General features: G+C 40.5%; 2 protein-coding genes across 2 annotated transcripts in view; one reads left to right on the top strand and one right to left on the bottom strand.

Moving 5' to 3' along the window:
• LOC127569257 (alpha-1B adrenergic receptor-like) overlaps nucleotides 1–1,509 on the bottom strand; it is a 39,098-nt gene extending 37,589 nt beyond the window's left edge. Inside the window, exon 1 of the mRNA XM_052013718.1 lies at nucleotides 289–1,509. Coding sequence (XP_051869678.1) covers nucleotides 289–1,255 — 967 coding nt within the window. The 5' untranslated portion in view covers nucleotides 1,256–1,509. The remainder of the gene's footprint in view (nucleotides 1–288) is intronic.
• ccnjl (cyclin J-like) overlaps nucleotides 1–15,745 on the top strand; it is a 441,915-nt gene that overhangs the window by 379,004 nt on the left and 47,166 nt on the right. The gene's annotated exons all lie outside the window — the stretch shown is intronic.

Here is a 15,745-nt window from a genome sequence, read left to right on the forward strand (position 1 = left end):
GACTGCAGTAACTTTTAAAATTATAAGCAATGAAATTTCATTCATAAGACTTGGAGAACGATAGTAATATGGGCACTGTATATAAAATCGTCACCGATCCTTTTGAACTCCCTTTAGGGCATTGTTATAACTAAAGTTAAGGAATTTTCATTTTGTTTTTGCCCTGTTCCGGCTTTGTATGTTCACGTGGTGGTGGTGTTCTTAGATTTACGCCACCGTTCAATGAACAGTAATGGACCATTTTCCCTCAAATGGGGAATGCCACTGTTTACATTAGCTTCTACTCACCCAGGGGAAGGGCTATGAAGAACGGCAGCCAGCAAAGGATAAACATGCCCATTACGATGCCAAGGGTCTTTGCTGCCTTCTTCTCCCTGGAGAACTTCAGAAGGCGCACCGACAGCGAACTTCTTAGATGGTGCCCTTTGGACTTGGAGACAAGGGCTTCGTCCTGAATGTTCCTGCAATGGATGCGGAGGGTCAGCTCTCTGGAGTCCGATGTCTCCTTCATCACACCAGCCTCCAGGTTCTTGGTAGTCCTTTTGGCCACAATGTAGACCCTAACGTACATCACCAGGATGACGGTTAAAGGTATGTAAAAGGACCCCAGAGAGGAGAAGAGAGCGTAACCAGGTTCTAGTGTGATTTGGCAGTCCTTCTCATCGGGCGGAGCGGGCTGTTTCCAACCCAGGAGAGGGCCGATGGAGATAACAATGGATAAAACCCACACCCCTACTATAACCAACACTGCCTTCTTCTCGGTTACAATGGAAGGGTAGCGCAGGGAGTAGCGGACGCCTATGTAACGGTCTATAGAGATGGCACACAGACTCATAATGGAGGCAGTGCAACAGAGCACATCAACTGCCGCCCAAATATCGCAAAAAATCCTCCCAAAAATCCAGTGCCCTACGATCTCCAACGTGGCGGAAAAGGGCAGCACTGTTGTACTTAAGAGTAAGTCTGCGATGGCCAGGTTTATGATAAAGTAGTTTGTGGTTGTTTGCAAGTGCCGGTTGAAAGCTACGGAGAGGATGACTAAAATGTTACCGACCAAGGCGAACAACATGAAGAGCCCGAGCACCATCCCCAGGACCGCTCCCCTGGTCACGTTAAGGGGCGGAAGACTGCAATTTTGGAAGGTCCCGTTTGAAATGTTGGCTGTCAAGTTGCCATCGTCCAAAAGGGGGGTTAGAGCCGACCGGTTGCCACCTAAACCTCCATCGGTTTGCGCGAAATTCATGTTAAGGATCATTCTCCATTTCAGCTCATGTGACTGCCAAGCGGCGAAGATCCACCAGAAGCGGACATCCCGGTACCGGGAGAGCGGCGCAAGTTGTTCGGCCCGCTGCAGTCGCGACTTTCTTCAGTGGCAACCCGGCTCTCATCCGCCGAGCTGCCCTGAGCCGAGCCCGGGAAGGGTGCAGGTGGAGTCTGCTGGGGTAAACGGTGTCCAGTGAGCCAGCGCACGGTGCCTACCGTGGCTCGTCTAACTCAGAGTTAACTGGGGATCTGAATCCAGTCTGCGCCGCCTTGTAGCTCAGCCCTTTTATACAGATCAGTTTCAAGGGAAACACACATAGATCTGTCAAAGGTGCTGGATCACAGTGACGTCAGGACTCGGTCTGAAGTGGCAGGGCACGTTTAGTGGAAGATTAGAGCGAGTCAGCAGCAGCCGAGCGAGGGTGGCGATGTTACACGGGCAGGGGGCGAGGAGAGGCGAGACTCTGAACCACGATCAAGTAGCAACAGGACAGTTACCTTGATAAGGTTTACAACTGCAGGCAGGGGAAGGTGAAATTACAGACACTCATAAAGATTGCAGCATTCCAGTCATTCATCATTGTGGGGTCAAATTTGCGGGGATTGTTTTTATTTAAGTTACAGGAACCCGAAAGAAAAACAAATGGAAAGTTACAGTGCAAACAACTGCCATTGTGCAAACAGTGCAAACCCCGCGGCAGTCATTGCTTTAACAGTGAATATCACCACGTTATCCGGTAGGACTGCAGCCCGCGCCTGTCCATTTTTGTTTGCAGTAAGGACGAACTTTACATTTAAGGAGAATTATGTCTGTGAACAAGGTTAACTATAGCCAATACTGATCTAATAATGCTGCCTTGAAGTGGTGACTTCCCACCATGAATCTACACATCTTATTCTGGAGAAAGCTTGCTACCTGTTGCTCCACACATGTTAATGCAGAGGCAGTTGGTTCTTAAAACAAATCACCAGAGTAATTTCCAACACGCTCAAAAGTCCTGGATGTGATCATACATTTTCGGCGGGGTGAGCTCAGAGAGTAAACCGCATCGGGGTCTCACCAGCGGACCGCCTCCTGAAATTACCAACATGTGGGCGGACAATCCCCAAGCCCAAGTCGATACGCACTGAGACAGTACGCGGCAGTGCGAACTGAAAGTGATAGTTACTGGGGAACATTTTCATTCACGGCTTTAAAATAAGCAACAAAAGATGCATACAGTCGTGGGAACGATCGTGTTTAACAGGAATAGGGGAATCCTACACACGTCCTTAGACTCACAGACCCATAACTACAGCCTATTAACATATGTATTTTAAGAACGTGATCTGGACTCTGAGCACTCAAATTCCATACCAGATCTATTCCTTCTCCATCATTCAGCTGCTTAACATGACTTTCCAACCAACTGTCTTTTTTATCACATATTTGTGTACTTACTCCCACAACTCCATTCTGATTTGCTTACAGTGGCATACAAAAGTTTGGGCACCCCTGGTCAAATTTTCTGTTACTGTGAATAGCTAAGCGAGTAAAAGATGACCTGATTTCCAAAAGGAATAAAGTTAAAGGTGACACATTTCTTTAATATTTTAAGCAAGATTACTTTTTTATTTCCATCTTTTACAGTTTCAAAATAACAAAAAAGGAAAAGGGCCCGATGCAGAAGTATGGGCACCCTGCATGGTCAGTACTTAGTAACACCCTCTTTGGAAAGTATCACAGCTTGTAAACGCTTTCTGTAGCCAGCTAAGAGTCTTTAAATTCTTGTTTGGGGGATTTTTGCCCATTCTTCCTTGCAAAAGGCTTCTAGTTCTGTGAGATTCTTGGGCCGTCTTGCATGCACTGCTCTTTTGAGGTCTATCCACAGATTTTTGAAGATGTTTAGGTCAGGGGACTGTGAGGGCCGTGGCAAAACCTTCAACTTGTACCTCTTGTGGTAGTCCATTGTGGATTTTGAGGTGTGTTTAGGATCGTTATCCTGTTGTAAAAGTCATCATCTTTTCATCTTCAGCTTTTTTACAGACAGTGTGATGTTTGCTTCCAGAATTTGCTGATATTTAATTGAATTTATTCTTCTCTCTACCAGTGAAATGTTCCCCGTGCCACTGGCTGCAACACAAGCCCAAAGCATGATCGCTCCACCCCCGTGCTTAACAGTTGGAGAGGTGTTCTTTTCATGAAATTCTGCACCTTTTTTCTCCAAACTTTCCTGCATCCTCATCACAAAATTCAACATCAGAAATTTGCAAAGGAACATCGAAACAAGCCTGATGCATTTGGAAACAAGTCCTGTGGACTGATGAAGTTAAAATCGAACTCTTTGGCCGCAATGAGCAAAGGTATGTTTGGAGAAAAAAGGGTGCAGAATTTCATGAAAAGAACACCTCTCCAACTGTTAAGCATGGGGGTGGATAGATTATGCTTTGGGCTTGTGTCGCAGCCAGTGGCATGGGGAACATTTCACTGGTAGAGGGAAGAATGAATTCAAATAAATATCAGCAAATTCTGGAAGCAAACATCACACCGTCTGTAAAAAAGCTGAAGATGAAAAGAGGATGGCTTCTACAACAGGATAACGATCCTAAACACACCTCAAAATCCACAATGGACTACCTCAAGAGGCACAAGCTGAAGGTTTTGCCATGGTCCTAACAGTCCCCTGACCTAAATATCTTTGAAAATCTGTGGATAGACCTCAAAAGAGCAGTGCATGCAAGATGGCCCAAGTATCTCACAGAACTAGAAGCCTTTTGCAAGGAAGAATGGGCAAAAATCCCCCAGACAAGAATTGAAAGACTCTTAGCTGGCTACAAAAAGTGTTTACAAGCTGTGATACTTGCCAAAGGGGATGTTACTAAGTACTGACCATGCAGAGCGCCCATACTTCTGCATCGGGCCCTTTTCCTTTTTTGTTATTTTGAAACTGTAAAAGATGGAAATAAAAAAGTAATCTTGCTTAAAATATTAAAGAAATATTTCATCTTTAACTTTATTCCTTTTGGAAATTAGGTCATCTTTTACTCACTTAGCTATTCACAGTAACGGAAATTTTGACCAGGTGTGCCCAAACTTTTGCGTGCCACTGTATATAAACTAAAACTGCCTTTGGACAATCTCCACCCAAATGCTTGTGAAATGTTTCCTGAACTCTATTCTTTGGTTATTTTTCTCTGTAACTAAATACTTTATGTTTAAAATAAATGTAAGCAAACCAAAAAATCATATTTACAAATAATATGATTTAGTAACTATTTTCTTGTGTGCCTTTAAATACTATCGTTAAAGTTTTTACTTGAAGATCCTAGCCTTGCTCAAGAGTCTGGATACTGTTGCCCAGAGCAGTGTGCCATATTTTGATCAAGTCAGATGTAAATTCCCTGGCTGGATTGGTATTATTTAGTTAGCCAGGGTACTGATGGATTTTCTTTTAATTTCTAGTAGTTCCATCTTGTTGGAATTTTTATTGATTTTGAAATCTAAGGGAAGACAATTCCAAAACAATATTGAAATGGTTATACTTCTCAATACAGTGTAACTCTACATGGTTTTATATTGTGAGGGAAGAATAGTACAATAAGATGGACTCTTGACCTCGCAATCAACCTTACTGTATCTGCACTGCACTTTCTTTGTACAGTACTGTAACACTTTATTATGCATTCTGTTATTGTTTTACCTTGTACTACCTCAATGCACTGTTGTAATGAATTGACCTGTATGGACAGTATGCAAGGCAAGTTTTTCACTGTACCTCAGTACATGTGACAATAATAAACCAATTTACCACTTTATCAATTTACTAATTGAGTGGTGCTCTGATTACAGCATGTTGTCCCTTCTGCTTTGCTCTCATTATGGTTTAGAAAGTACATTATGCTGGGTGGGAGGAATAGTTTGTGGTCATAGAAGGGTCAACAAAGAAGTGATAAAATTTTGAGGAGAGATAGAGAGGTAAGGCATCTTTTCTTTTTGAATGTTACTTTAGTTTTTCAAAAATCAGCCATGCATTGAAGTCTGTTTCATGTGTAACTTGTGTTTTATTGACAGAGTAAGTCACCTACACCTTTGTGTCAAAGTCTCTAACTTCTGATGTTTAGAGTACTGAATCCAAGGCAAGCAGAAGAATTAAGGTGGGGGCAAGCAGATTTTTTAAAATCAGTTAAATGTGACTATATTAAAACATATAAAAAACAATTAACGATTGAAAGCAAACGATTCTTCTGATGGTAAAAGAGAAGAAAATGCATAAGAGGAGAGTAGGAGAATGAAGCTGGATAAAATGAGTGGGACTCCAGATTCTTGCTGTACTTTCCCCCTCTCCCCACTCACTATCCACCCTAATCCCTTGGAAGGAGAACGAGAATGGATAAGGAGTAGAAGTAGAAGGTTATAAGGGTTATGGTTAATTGACATCAGCAGAATCAGAAAGAGGAGAAAGAACACTAGTTGCATGAGCAGTTGAAAAGGAAGGGGATGTGATTATTAAACTGTAGTGAGATGAGGTAGAGATGGAAATGGTTGGTGGGAAGAGGAAAATATAGGGGCTTGTAGAAGAGGATAGTTTAAGGATGAATGGGAGTTATAACATTAAAACATTGTTTCTTATCAACCTCATCCTAAACACAGCATGCAGATCACTATATATCATCCTTGTCTCTCCATGCCTCCTATCAGAAAAAAACTGAAAGAGATAATCAGAAATAAGCAGCAATGTAAAGACACCACAGATGGAGAAAAAGGCTAATATATTCTCTCATTGTGCCCAATGCCACGGGAGATCTATCAGCAATGTATCAAAGAATCTTGGCCTAGAGGTTCTTCTAGGCTGGAATGGCATGGTAAAACGGCTGTATGTGGGCAACTAGCATGTTTTCTGCAAGGCTCTGTCACAACAATATTCCAATCAGCACCAAAAGACGTCATTGTAATGTTATACATATAGAGATGTGTTCATGACAGTGCTACAGTGCTGTGAACCTGGTGCAAATACACACCCTCACTGCTCATGTGAATTGCTTTGTTGGGCATCTGGATGCCAGGGATCTGACATGAATCCAGTCATGAATCACCCATGTGTGGAGAGGCTTCCTGTGTGGGCAATTGAACATACTCAACCATGGGCAATTTATTGCTGCAAAAGTGCCAGTGGAGAGCAGGGTGTCACAGCCCCACAAAGACTGAATGGATGCCCATTTTAAAGTATATACCTGGAAGTACGCACCTGTGAGTACTTGAAGTGGAGGATCAAGAGCGCTGTAACATATCAATGCTCCATGGGGCACTGCTCAGCGGAGTACTTGTGTATTTGTGAATTTACTAACTCTGCTTTCAATCTGCATTGTTTGCTGACCTTGACCATTCATAAAGGAGGAATTCTGATTGGCTGAGAGAAGTTTAAAATACAGTAATCCAAAGAGGAAAAGCAAAAATCAGCAAATTATCTTCATATTTGTAAACAGCATATGACTTTTCTTCAATTCTTCCTGTGACCATTGCTTCTATTCTATTACTGCTGTTGACTGAAGATCTAAAATAATATTAACCACAGAGATATTTCATTATTGTGAATGATGGATCAGAAATAATCTGTTCTCCTCCATATAACATATGGAATATAATCAACATTTAAAAATGGGTGTACAATTAATCTTATTTATTTTGATATTAAATCCTGATGCACGCACCGAGTTTTGTAATGGTGGGAAGTTAGGCACAAGAAATTACGTTCTATTTGAACACAAATTGGAATGGTAACTATAATTTTTATTATTATTATTCATTGGTTTGATACTTTCACTTTTGTTACCTCACATGGCCATTTTCCTCAGAAAAGGGAAATAGGATAGTTCAAGCCATGAACATGACATTACTAAAATTTTCTGTAATCAGCTGTCAGATGCTGAATATGTTTTTATTCAACTTTATTAATTCTGCCAAAGGAACAAAATCATATCAGAAAGAAAGGTGCACAAAACTGCAGTTGGTTTGGTTAAGGGAGATGTAAAAAGCTGTCCACTGTTCAGAGTCACAACTAGCATTAAGTGGTTGTTGTTGCACAGGCCTTTCATCTCAGACATAAGGGCATCATTGCTGCAGTTCGTCAGTGCGATATTCCAGCAGACTTTTATTTGCTTCACATTAACCTTCTGTGATAAGTGACAATTTTTGCTTATATTCATTTAACAGTACAATTATTCATTTCTATTCTTGACCTCAGAAAATGGAATAGTCCATGTCAGGTCAACATTTAGTCATGGGCTGACATGTGGCAGGTAACATTCACATCACAAAACGTGAAGAAATTTCTATCTGTAATGAGGGACGGTGTAACTATTTTCCTTTGCCATTAAATGGCATTACCATCAGCAAGTCCTTCAGTAACATCCTGGACATTGCCATTGCCCAGAAACTGGGTATCCTGTTGAGAATGGCTCACCTTCTGAGACTCCAAAGTCTTTCCAACTATGTTTCCTGCTGGACCTGGACCTCATTCACCATTCTAAACATTCATCTCCATTTCCATCAGAGTAAAGGGGCTGCAGTGTGTGTTGTCTAAAAAATTCATAGTCGTTACTCGCAAAGGTTACTTTGACAAATCTATGACTTTCACTACCTAGAAGGCAAGGGGAACAGGTGCAATGGAACATAGTCATTTACTTGCTTCCCTCAAAGTTGCATACCATTTAGATTTGGAAATGTGTTGCTTTTTTTCCATTGTTGTTGCTTTCAAACTCTTTAGCCAACAACACTCTTGAAGAGCTTTCACCAGAAAAAATCTCAAGAGAAAGTAGAGATGACTAATAAATATTGATTAATAAATATGGGATGTCCACATTCAATAAATAAATAAAAGAAAGACTGAAATCTATGACCATCAGGTTAATACATGCAACTAATTCCTTACTATCTTGTTTACTCAATTGTTATTGACAATTTGGTATATTTTAAATGCTCTTAGGAGCAGAGACCAAAGAAAAGAATCATTGATTTATAGAAAGAATCATAGTCACAGATTTTTTAATGAAGTACCATCTCACAACAGCCGTAAAGCTCCACAGTCGGCTATTAATCTCTTTTATCAGAGCACATCAAGCACTAATGCACTTTAAAGTTCTCCATCTCATAGCTTTTGATAATACATTAAAATTTTAATTTGACATACAATAATAATTAATAATAATATTGAGCAATAAAGTTTTGTGCAAGGTAGAATATTACTTCAAACAAATAATCAAGACTACTTTAAAATTCTTTGGAATGATTACTAGTTACAGTGAACCTGGTTATGGGTACAGTTCACTGGATAGAATAATTATAATGTAATACTTCTTACATTAGTTCCTTCAGTAAATTGGATATTTGCTTACCCATATCAAATTAACCACTCCAAATATTGTTCAACAACACAATCCTCATGAGCATATCTTACTACAGGGGGTGAAATTAAACAAGCTCAACCACCATGGATCAGAGAACTGTGGAGCCAATGCTCCATCTTTAACTCACTGCCAGAACCTAAAATCAAACATGTTGCCTTGTCCCTGACATGCCTCACTCCCAATGCACATGCACTCATGCCAAGAAGTCTAAATGTTAAGATACATTTTTCCCCACAGGCACTATGAGCAGGATGAACAGTGACTTGATGCACTATAGGAGAGCATGTACGTGCTCCTAAAATACATGTGTGAGAGTACCACTGGCAATACCAGAAAGAGATAGAACAGCCAATCTGTAGTCAGGTTTTAGTGAATATAAAATTAATTGTGCAGGAATGGTCAGGAGTTTGATTAGCCTTACAAAGAGTGAGAGAATACAAAGAGTAAAAGGAGAGAAGAGTGAATAATTACTAAAATATATGTAAAAAAACTTTAACCACTCTGTGTGCATCCCAAGACTAGACTGGGATTTAGTGAATGAAATTGGGCATGTGGGATTGTGCACTGGGAGAAAAAAATGATAATAATGAGCTCATTATCTCAAGGTTGCTGTGGAAAAGCTCAGAGCGAAATCAGAAGTGTGAATACCCTACTAAATAGGGGGAGTTTTGGTCATTTGAAAAGGGATCTAACACTAACTGAGATGTACCAGGACAATATCTTCTTAACAATATGAGATCTTTAAGGCAGAGTTAGTTAGACTACAAGGAAATAGCAGTCAGAAGTTAGATATATGTTAAAAAAAAGCAAAACACCAGCTGCAGAATACAGTGGAAAACCAGCAGAGTAGACTGGAGAAACTGAAAGAGAAGAGAAAGACAAAGTGAGAAATAATGAGCAGGTATCACAAAAGGGAATTCTAACATTTTCTAACAACATATAAAAAATTGAAAGATTATAAAAAAAATGATGGTATTGATCACAGACTAAAAAATGAAATCTTTTGGGGCAGAAGACATGATTATGACAATTTTGCATCACAACCGAAGAGGATTAATTTAATGGAGACAGAAGAGAAACAAGGATTAATTTAATGTTCTATTTGAGGAGAGTGAGTAGAAATATTTGGTGGTTAAAATACACAGAAATGAAGCACTAAATAGTTGAATCACTCAAAGTTTATATAACTAATTGCCCTTATATCTTTTTTTTCAATATCCTTTTGTACTGTGTGTTCTGCTATTTCTCTACTATCTTTGTCATTTACCTGACATTTGTTATAGACCTTGTTCTCTTTTATTTTAACTGCTATTTCCTTTGCTGCTTAGGAAGCTCTAGTTTTTGATTGTTCCATGTTCCATCTTTATAAAATTCCAGATGGGTTCCAGATGGGCAGGGTCCTAGATTTCAGAGGAACATCGGAATGGATTAGAAGAAGCTATGAACACAATCTTTTAATCCTTGAATACAGAGAAATGCCAGAGCTCTGGATAATTGCAAATATTACGTGCATGTTTAAAAAAAGAAAGAATGATGCCTCTGCTAGCTATTGTGCAGGAAGTTCAACAGCAACTATAGGAAAACTGGAAACTATCAACGATCAATGACAAAAATGAATTCTCACTTGGAAAAGCAAGAGTTAATAAAGAATAGCAAGTATGCATTTATTGAAGGCAAACTGGGTCTGTCCAATTGAATTATTTAATGAAGTAACAAGGATGGCAGATGTAACTGGTGCAGTGCTTCTTCATTTGAATTTTCAGAATATATTTTATTAAGTGTTAATGCAACATTAAATTCATCCTCTTTGGTTGTGATGCCCCACACAGACCTAATCAGAAAATAGAAGTACATGGTATTATAGGTATAGTAGTTCCTTGGGTACATAATGATAGGAGAGACAGAGCAGTGGATGATTTTCTAACTGGACAGAAGTATGCAATGGTTCCCGAAAGGGTCACTATGAGGACCATCCTTTTCCTGCTCCATCTATTTGATTTCAACTTGGATATGAAGACTATTATTTCAAAGACTGAGGACAATACAAATGTAGCAACATACTGAAGAGGATGATAAAAAGCATCATAAGGATATAGTCAGAATGGCAAAATGGACAGACATGTGGTAGATGCAAACTAATGTGGATAAGCATGAAATGATACACTAGGGAGAACCAGCATGAAGAAACTTTTTGATTTAAATGGTTTCATTTTGAGGGTGTAATAGTATGTGACAAGCACGGCTTATTCACAAAACTTTGAAGGTGGCAAGGCCAGTTGATAAGGCAGCAACAAACAATCTGCTGGAGGAACTCAGTCTGTTGAGCAACATCTGCGGGGGAAAGGAACTGTTGATGTTTTGGGTCAGGGTTTCAACCTAAAATATCAACAGTTTCATTTACCACCTCCCCCCGCCCCCTCCAAATAGTTCCTCCAGCAGATTGTTTGTTGCTCCAGATTCCAGGATCTGCTGCTCTCCAAGCTGATAAGGTAGCATGGAACACTTGCCTTTTCTTAACAAACGGAATCTTTAAAAATCACTAGTTCAGCCTCAGCTAGATATTAATGTTCAACTGTGAGTATCACACTTAAGAAGGACATTAAGTCTTTGGAGAGGGTAGAGAGATGGTTTAGCAGGATGATACCAGGGAAGAGGACATTCAGTTCTGTGGAGGTTAGGGAGAGACCTGGATGAGGTATTAAATGATATGAAGAGATTTAATATAGAGAGATACTATTTCCACAGGCAAGTTGGTTGATAACTAGAGGATATTAAAAAAATGCCAGCTGTCAGAAGAACCAGAGAGGATTTGAAGAGAAACTTTTCAAGCAAAGGTTCGTTGAAACCTAAAATGTGCTTCCTGTAATACCTGGTGGGATCAGGTCACACTTTAAGTTCCAAAGGCCAATTGGACATGCACTTGAAGACAATTAGTTTGAATGGTTAGAGGCAGAAAGCTGTGTTTGGAACTAAACCAGAAGGCATGATAGGCTAAATCATAAAATCAAACAAACATTTTTTTGGACTATGTTTGTATGATTTTATGATCACAAGCTTACTTATGCTGCTTTTTGTTAACATTTTTTCATCCAATGTTAACGAAGAGCCCTGAATAAATAATAAAATGAATAACATAGAAAATAAAAGTGAGAATGGACAATGTTGTCACTTGCTGCTGCTCTGCTGTTAAAGAAGATCATGCCTGATCTTTAACTTCTACACCACTTTCACGGTAGCATAACAGTTAGTGCTATGCTATTACAGCACCAGCGATAGGGGTTCGATTCCCATCGCTGTCTGTAAGGAGTTTGTACATTCTCCCGTGTCTGTGTGGGTTTCCTCCGGGTGCTCCGGTTTCCTCCCACATTCCAAAGACGTATGGGTAGGTTAATTTGGGTTTAAAATGGGCGGCGCGGACTCGTTGGGCCGGAAGGGCCTGTTACCACGTTGTAAATAAAATTTAATTTAATTAATTTAATGTACTGTGCCTGTCCTTTGATTTCCCTAATTGGCCAAAACTATTGATGTCTGCCTTGAATATAATGAACAACTGAGCCTCCACAGACATCTGGGGTAGTGAATTCCAAAGATTCACTATCCTGTGCATGAAGAAATTTCTTCACATCTCAGCCCTGAATGGATGACCCTTTATCTTGAGCTTTTGACCCCTGGTCCTTCATATCAGATCAACTTCACATCTGGCCCTGTGTGAATTTTGTATGTTTTGATGATACAGCCTCTCATTCTTCTAAACTTATGAAAATACAGGCTCAGTCTGCTTAGTGCTTCCTCAAAGGAGAATATCTGCACACCAGGAATTAGCCTGGTGAACTTTCATTGGACTCCCTCTATTACAAGACACAATATTCCAGGTGCAGTTTCACCAGAACCCTCTATTATTTCAAAAAGATATCCAATAAACCATAACATCATTTAGGGTAGTATTTAATTGACAGGGCTATATGCAGAATAAGGACTGAATTTATTTTTTTTCTCTAATCAATAGATCCTCCATTACATTGTTTCAGGTGACACACATTTTGTTAAGGCAGCAGTGTGCAACACGTTATTATAAAATACATGAAGTTAATCATAGCCCTTTCCTAATAAATCTAGGAAACCAATTTGATGCTAAATTGGCCTGAGTTTACGGTAGTGGGCAGGCACGGTAGTGTAGTGGTTAGCGTAATGCTATTACAACGCCAGCGACCCGGGTTCAATTCTGGCTGCTGTCTGGAAAAAACATGTTCTCCCCGTGTCTGCATGGGTTTCCTCCAGGTGCTCCGGTTTCCTCCCACATTCCAAAGATGTATGGGTTAGGAAGTTGTGGGCATGCTACGTTGGCACTGGAAGTGTGGCGACACTTGCGGGCTGCCCCCAGAACACACTACGCAAAGATATCTTATTTAGGACAGAATAGAAATCAAATGCTGGGGAAGTGAAAAGAAAGTAAATATACTGTAAATAGTACACCCCAATATCAGTTCAATGTAGAGGCCAAGTTATCACAGTCACCAAAATCAGCAGGAAGTAACTTTTTAGTGCTTTATTTTAAAACATTTTGTTTCCAGATGTGAATTGTTTCTGCTTCGTGAAAGTTGTATCTAAGTTATCAAGTAAGCATGAGACATTGGCTCTGCACATTTGACACATGTTGTGATGGATTTACTCAACACAAATATTCAATACAAGTACATTTGTGTATCTGGCATTTTGTTGCATAAAAGATAAGGGAAATGAAGTTAAACTTGCAAGATACCAGAAAACCAATTACAAACATTTAATGCAATTGAAAGGAAATATGATTTATTAATGCACAACTGCAGACATCAGTTTGAAAGAAAGACTCTTGTTTCAAATAACCCATCAGTTTTGAAGGCAGTAGGTGCCTAATAGAAGACTTTCGCTACTTCCCTTAGTGACTTAGTGAATCTAGCATTTTAAAATAACTGTTCCATCAGTTCAGGCAGGAGACTATTATTTTTATACAGCATCTGTTGAACATGTATTGAGAAGATATTACCTTTCTCAAAATTTATCATGATTTCACTTCTGTTCTTGAAGATCATCATAGCAGATTGCACAAGAACAGAAAAGCAAATGGCATTTGAGTTGCTCGTACATGTTTTGGTTTTAAATATTTTATTCCCACAAAGTTTCTGGAAACGTAAACTGACAATGGTGTACTGAAAACAATAGGGCAGCTGGGACATCAGCACTGGAAAAGATACTACGGTCTAGAAGCTTGAATATGGCATCATATTTTTTATATGTTGCATAATTGACTAGAAAGAGGAAATAGACGAGCTCCTCCATTTGTAATTGTGAGATTGAATTGTAGCCCAATGAATGTGACAGACTTACACAAGGAATAGTGACCACGCATCTACCTATCACCACCTTGTGCCCACTCTGCCTCCCCTCTTTTGTCCACCCATCATTGCTCTGCTTTTCCCTCCTATAAATTGGGCTTCCCTTTTCCTATCTTCAGTCCTGAAGAAGAGTCCTGACCCGAAACATTGACCGCCTGCTTTTCTCCATGGATGCTGCCTGGCCTGCTGAGTTCCTGCAGCATCATTGTGTTTTTCATCTAGATTCCAGCATCTGAAGTTCTTTGTTTCTCTGGATAGTGACATCAGTTTTGTGCAATGCATGTTTGACCTTGCCGTTGTGAGACTGGAACGGTAGGGATCAATTAAATTGGAAAAGTAAGCTTTAACAGTAGGATAAAGGAATATTCAAGCATGAACTGAAAGGTTCACCCTAATCTGAACTGCTCTCAAGAGCCACTACTGATGCCAGGCATGGAATATTCATCAAAGGACTTCATGTCTTTATGGTTAAGGTATGGCCTTCCTTCTTTGGGAGGATGTTAGGGGCTGGTGAGATGTGAGGATCTGACTCCTGGACATATCTCCACTGAATTGCTACTGGAGGTGTGTGGTGCCTACCCCTGTCCCTAACCCACCAATCCTGGCTCAGGCATTTCTGCTGTGGCTCCCTACTTGGCTGTCTCTGTTGTTATATCCCACATACAGTATAGCACTTAGCTGCTCATTGCTACATTGGGAGAAGTCAAAAAAGGCTCAACCACTAGACTGGGATATCTTTGATTTTTGGTCAATGTGGCTTTTGCTTTAAAATCTTGAAGGGGCATATCCGCTACCAAAAGTGCAGGCGTTCATAGAGCGTAAAAAACAGAACTCTGGAAGAACTCAGCGGCATCCATGGAGGCAAAAGGTGTATGTTGATGTTTCAGTTATGTTGATGCATCAGGCCTGTGAAGGAAAAGGAAAGGTTGCTAGTATATAGCAGTCTGAGAGAGAGGTGGGACAAAGCTGGGAGGGGCGTGGGTGAGACCAGAGGTGCGGGACATGGCAGAGATACAGGTGCAAGCTCTCTCGACCACATTTGGGGGGAAGCCCGGTTAAAAAAGAAGATGGACACCTCGGATGTCCTGGATTGGAAAGCCTCATCATGGGTGCAGATGCGGCAGAGGCGGAGAAATTGAGAAAAAGGGTTAGCATCCTTGCAAGAGACAGGGTGGGAGAAGCAGTAATCGAGGTAGCTGTGGGCATCAGTGGGTTTGTAGAAGATGTCGGTGGATAAGGAATCTCCTGAGATGGAAAGATCGAGGAAGGAGAGAGGTGTCAGAGATAGTCCAAGTGAATTGGAAAGCTGAGTGGAAATTAGTGGCGAAATTTATGAAACTGTCGAGTGGTGATAGGTGGAATCAGATGAGGGGGAAGATGATGGTCAGCTGGAACCAGGTGTGGGAGGGAAAGGGGTGGGGGATGGGAAAGGTGAACAAAAGGAGAAGAAACCTAAGTGGATGGGCGAGTGTGTGTGGGAGATGAATATTGGGGGTGGGGGGGGGGGAGGGTGAGCTACCTGAAATTGGAAAATTCACCTTTCTTACCATTGGGTTGTAAACGACCAAGCGGAAGATGAGATTCATAGAGGGAACCTATGCTTTTACGTCACTGGCAACTTCCTGCCATTAGTGTCCTTTAGTCAAGGAGGCTGCCTCCTGCATGTAGTGATCTTCAGAAGCTTGTAGGACTGTGATCTCCCCTCCCATTATCATGGCTATAAGAGT

This window comes from Pristis pectinata, chromosome 4 (assembly GCF_009764475.1).
Source record: "Pristis pectinata isolate sPriPec2 chromosome 4, sPriPec2.1.pri, whole genome shotgun sequence".
In the NCBI taxonomy this organism is placed as follows: Eukaryota; Metazoa; Chordata; class Chondrichthyes; order Rhinopristiformes; family Pristidae; genus Pristis; species Pristis pectinata.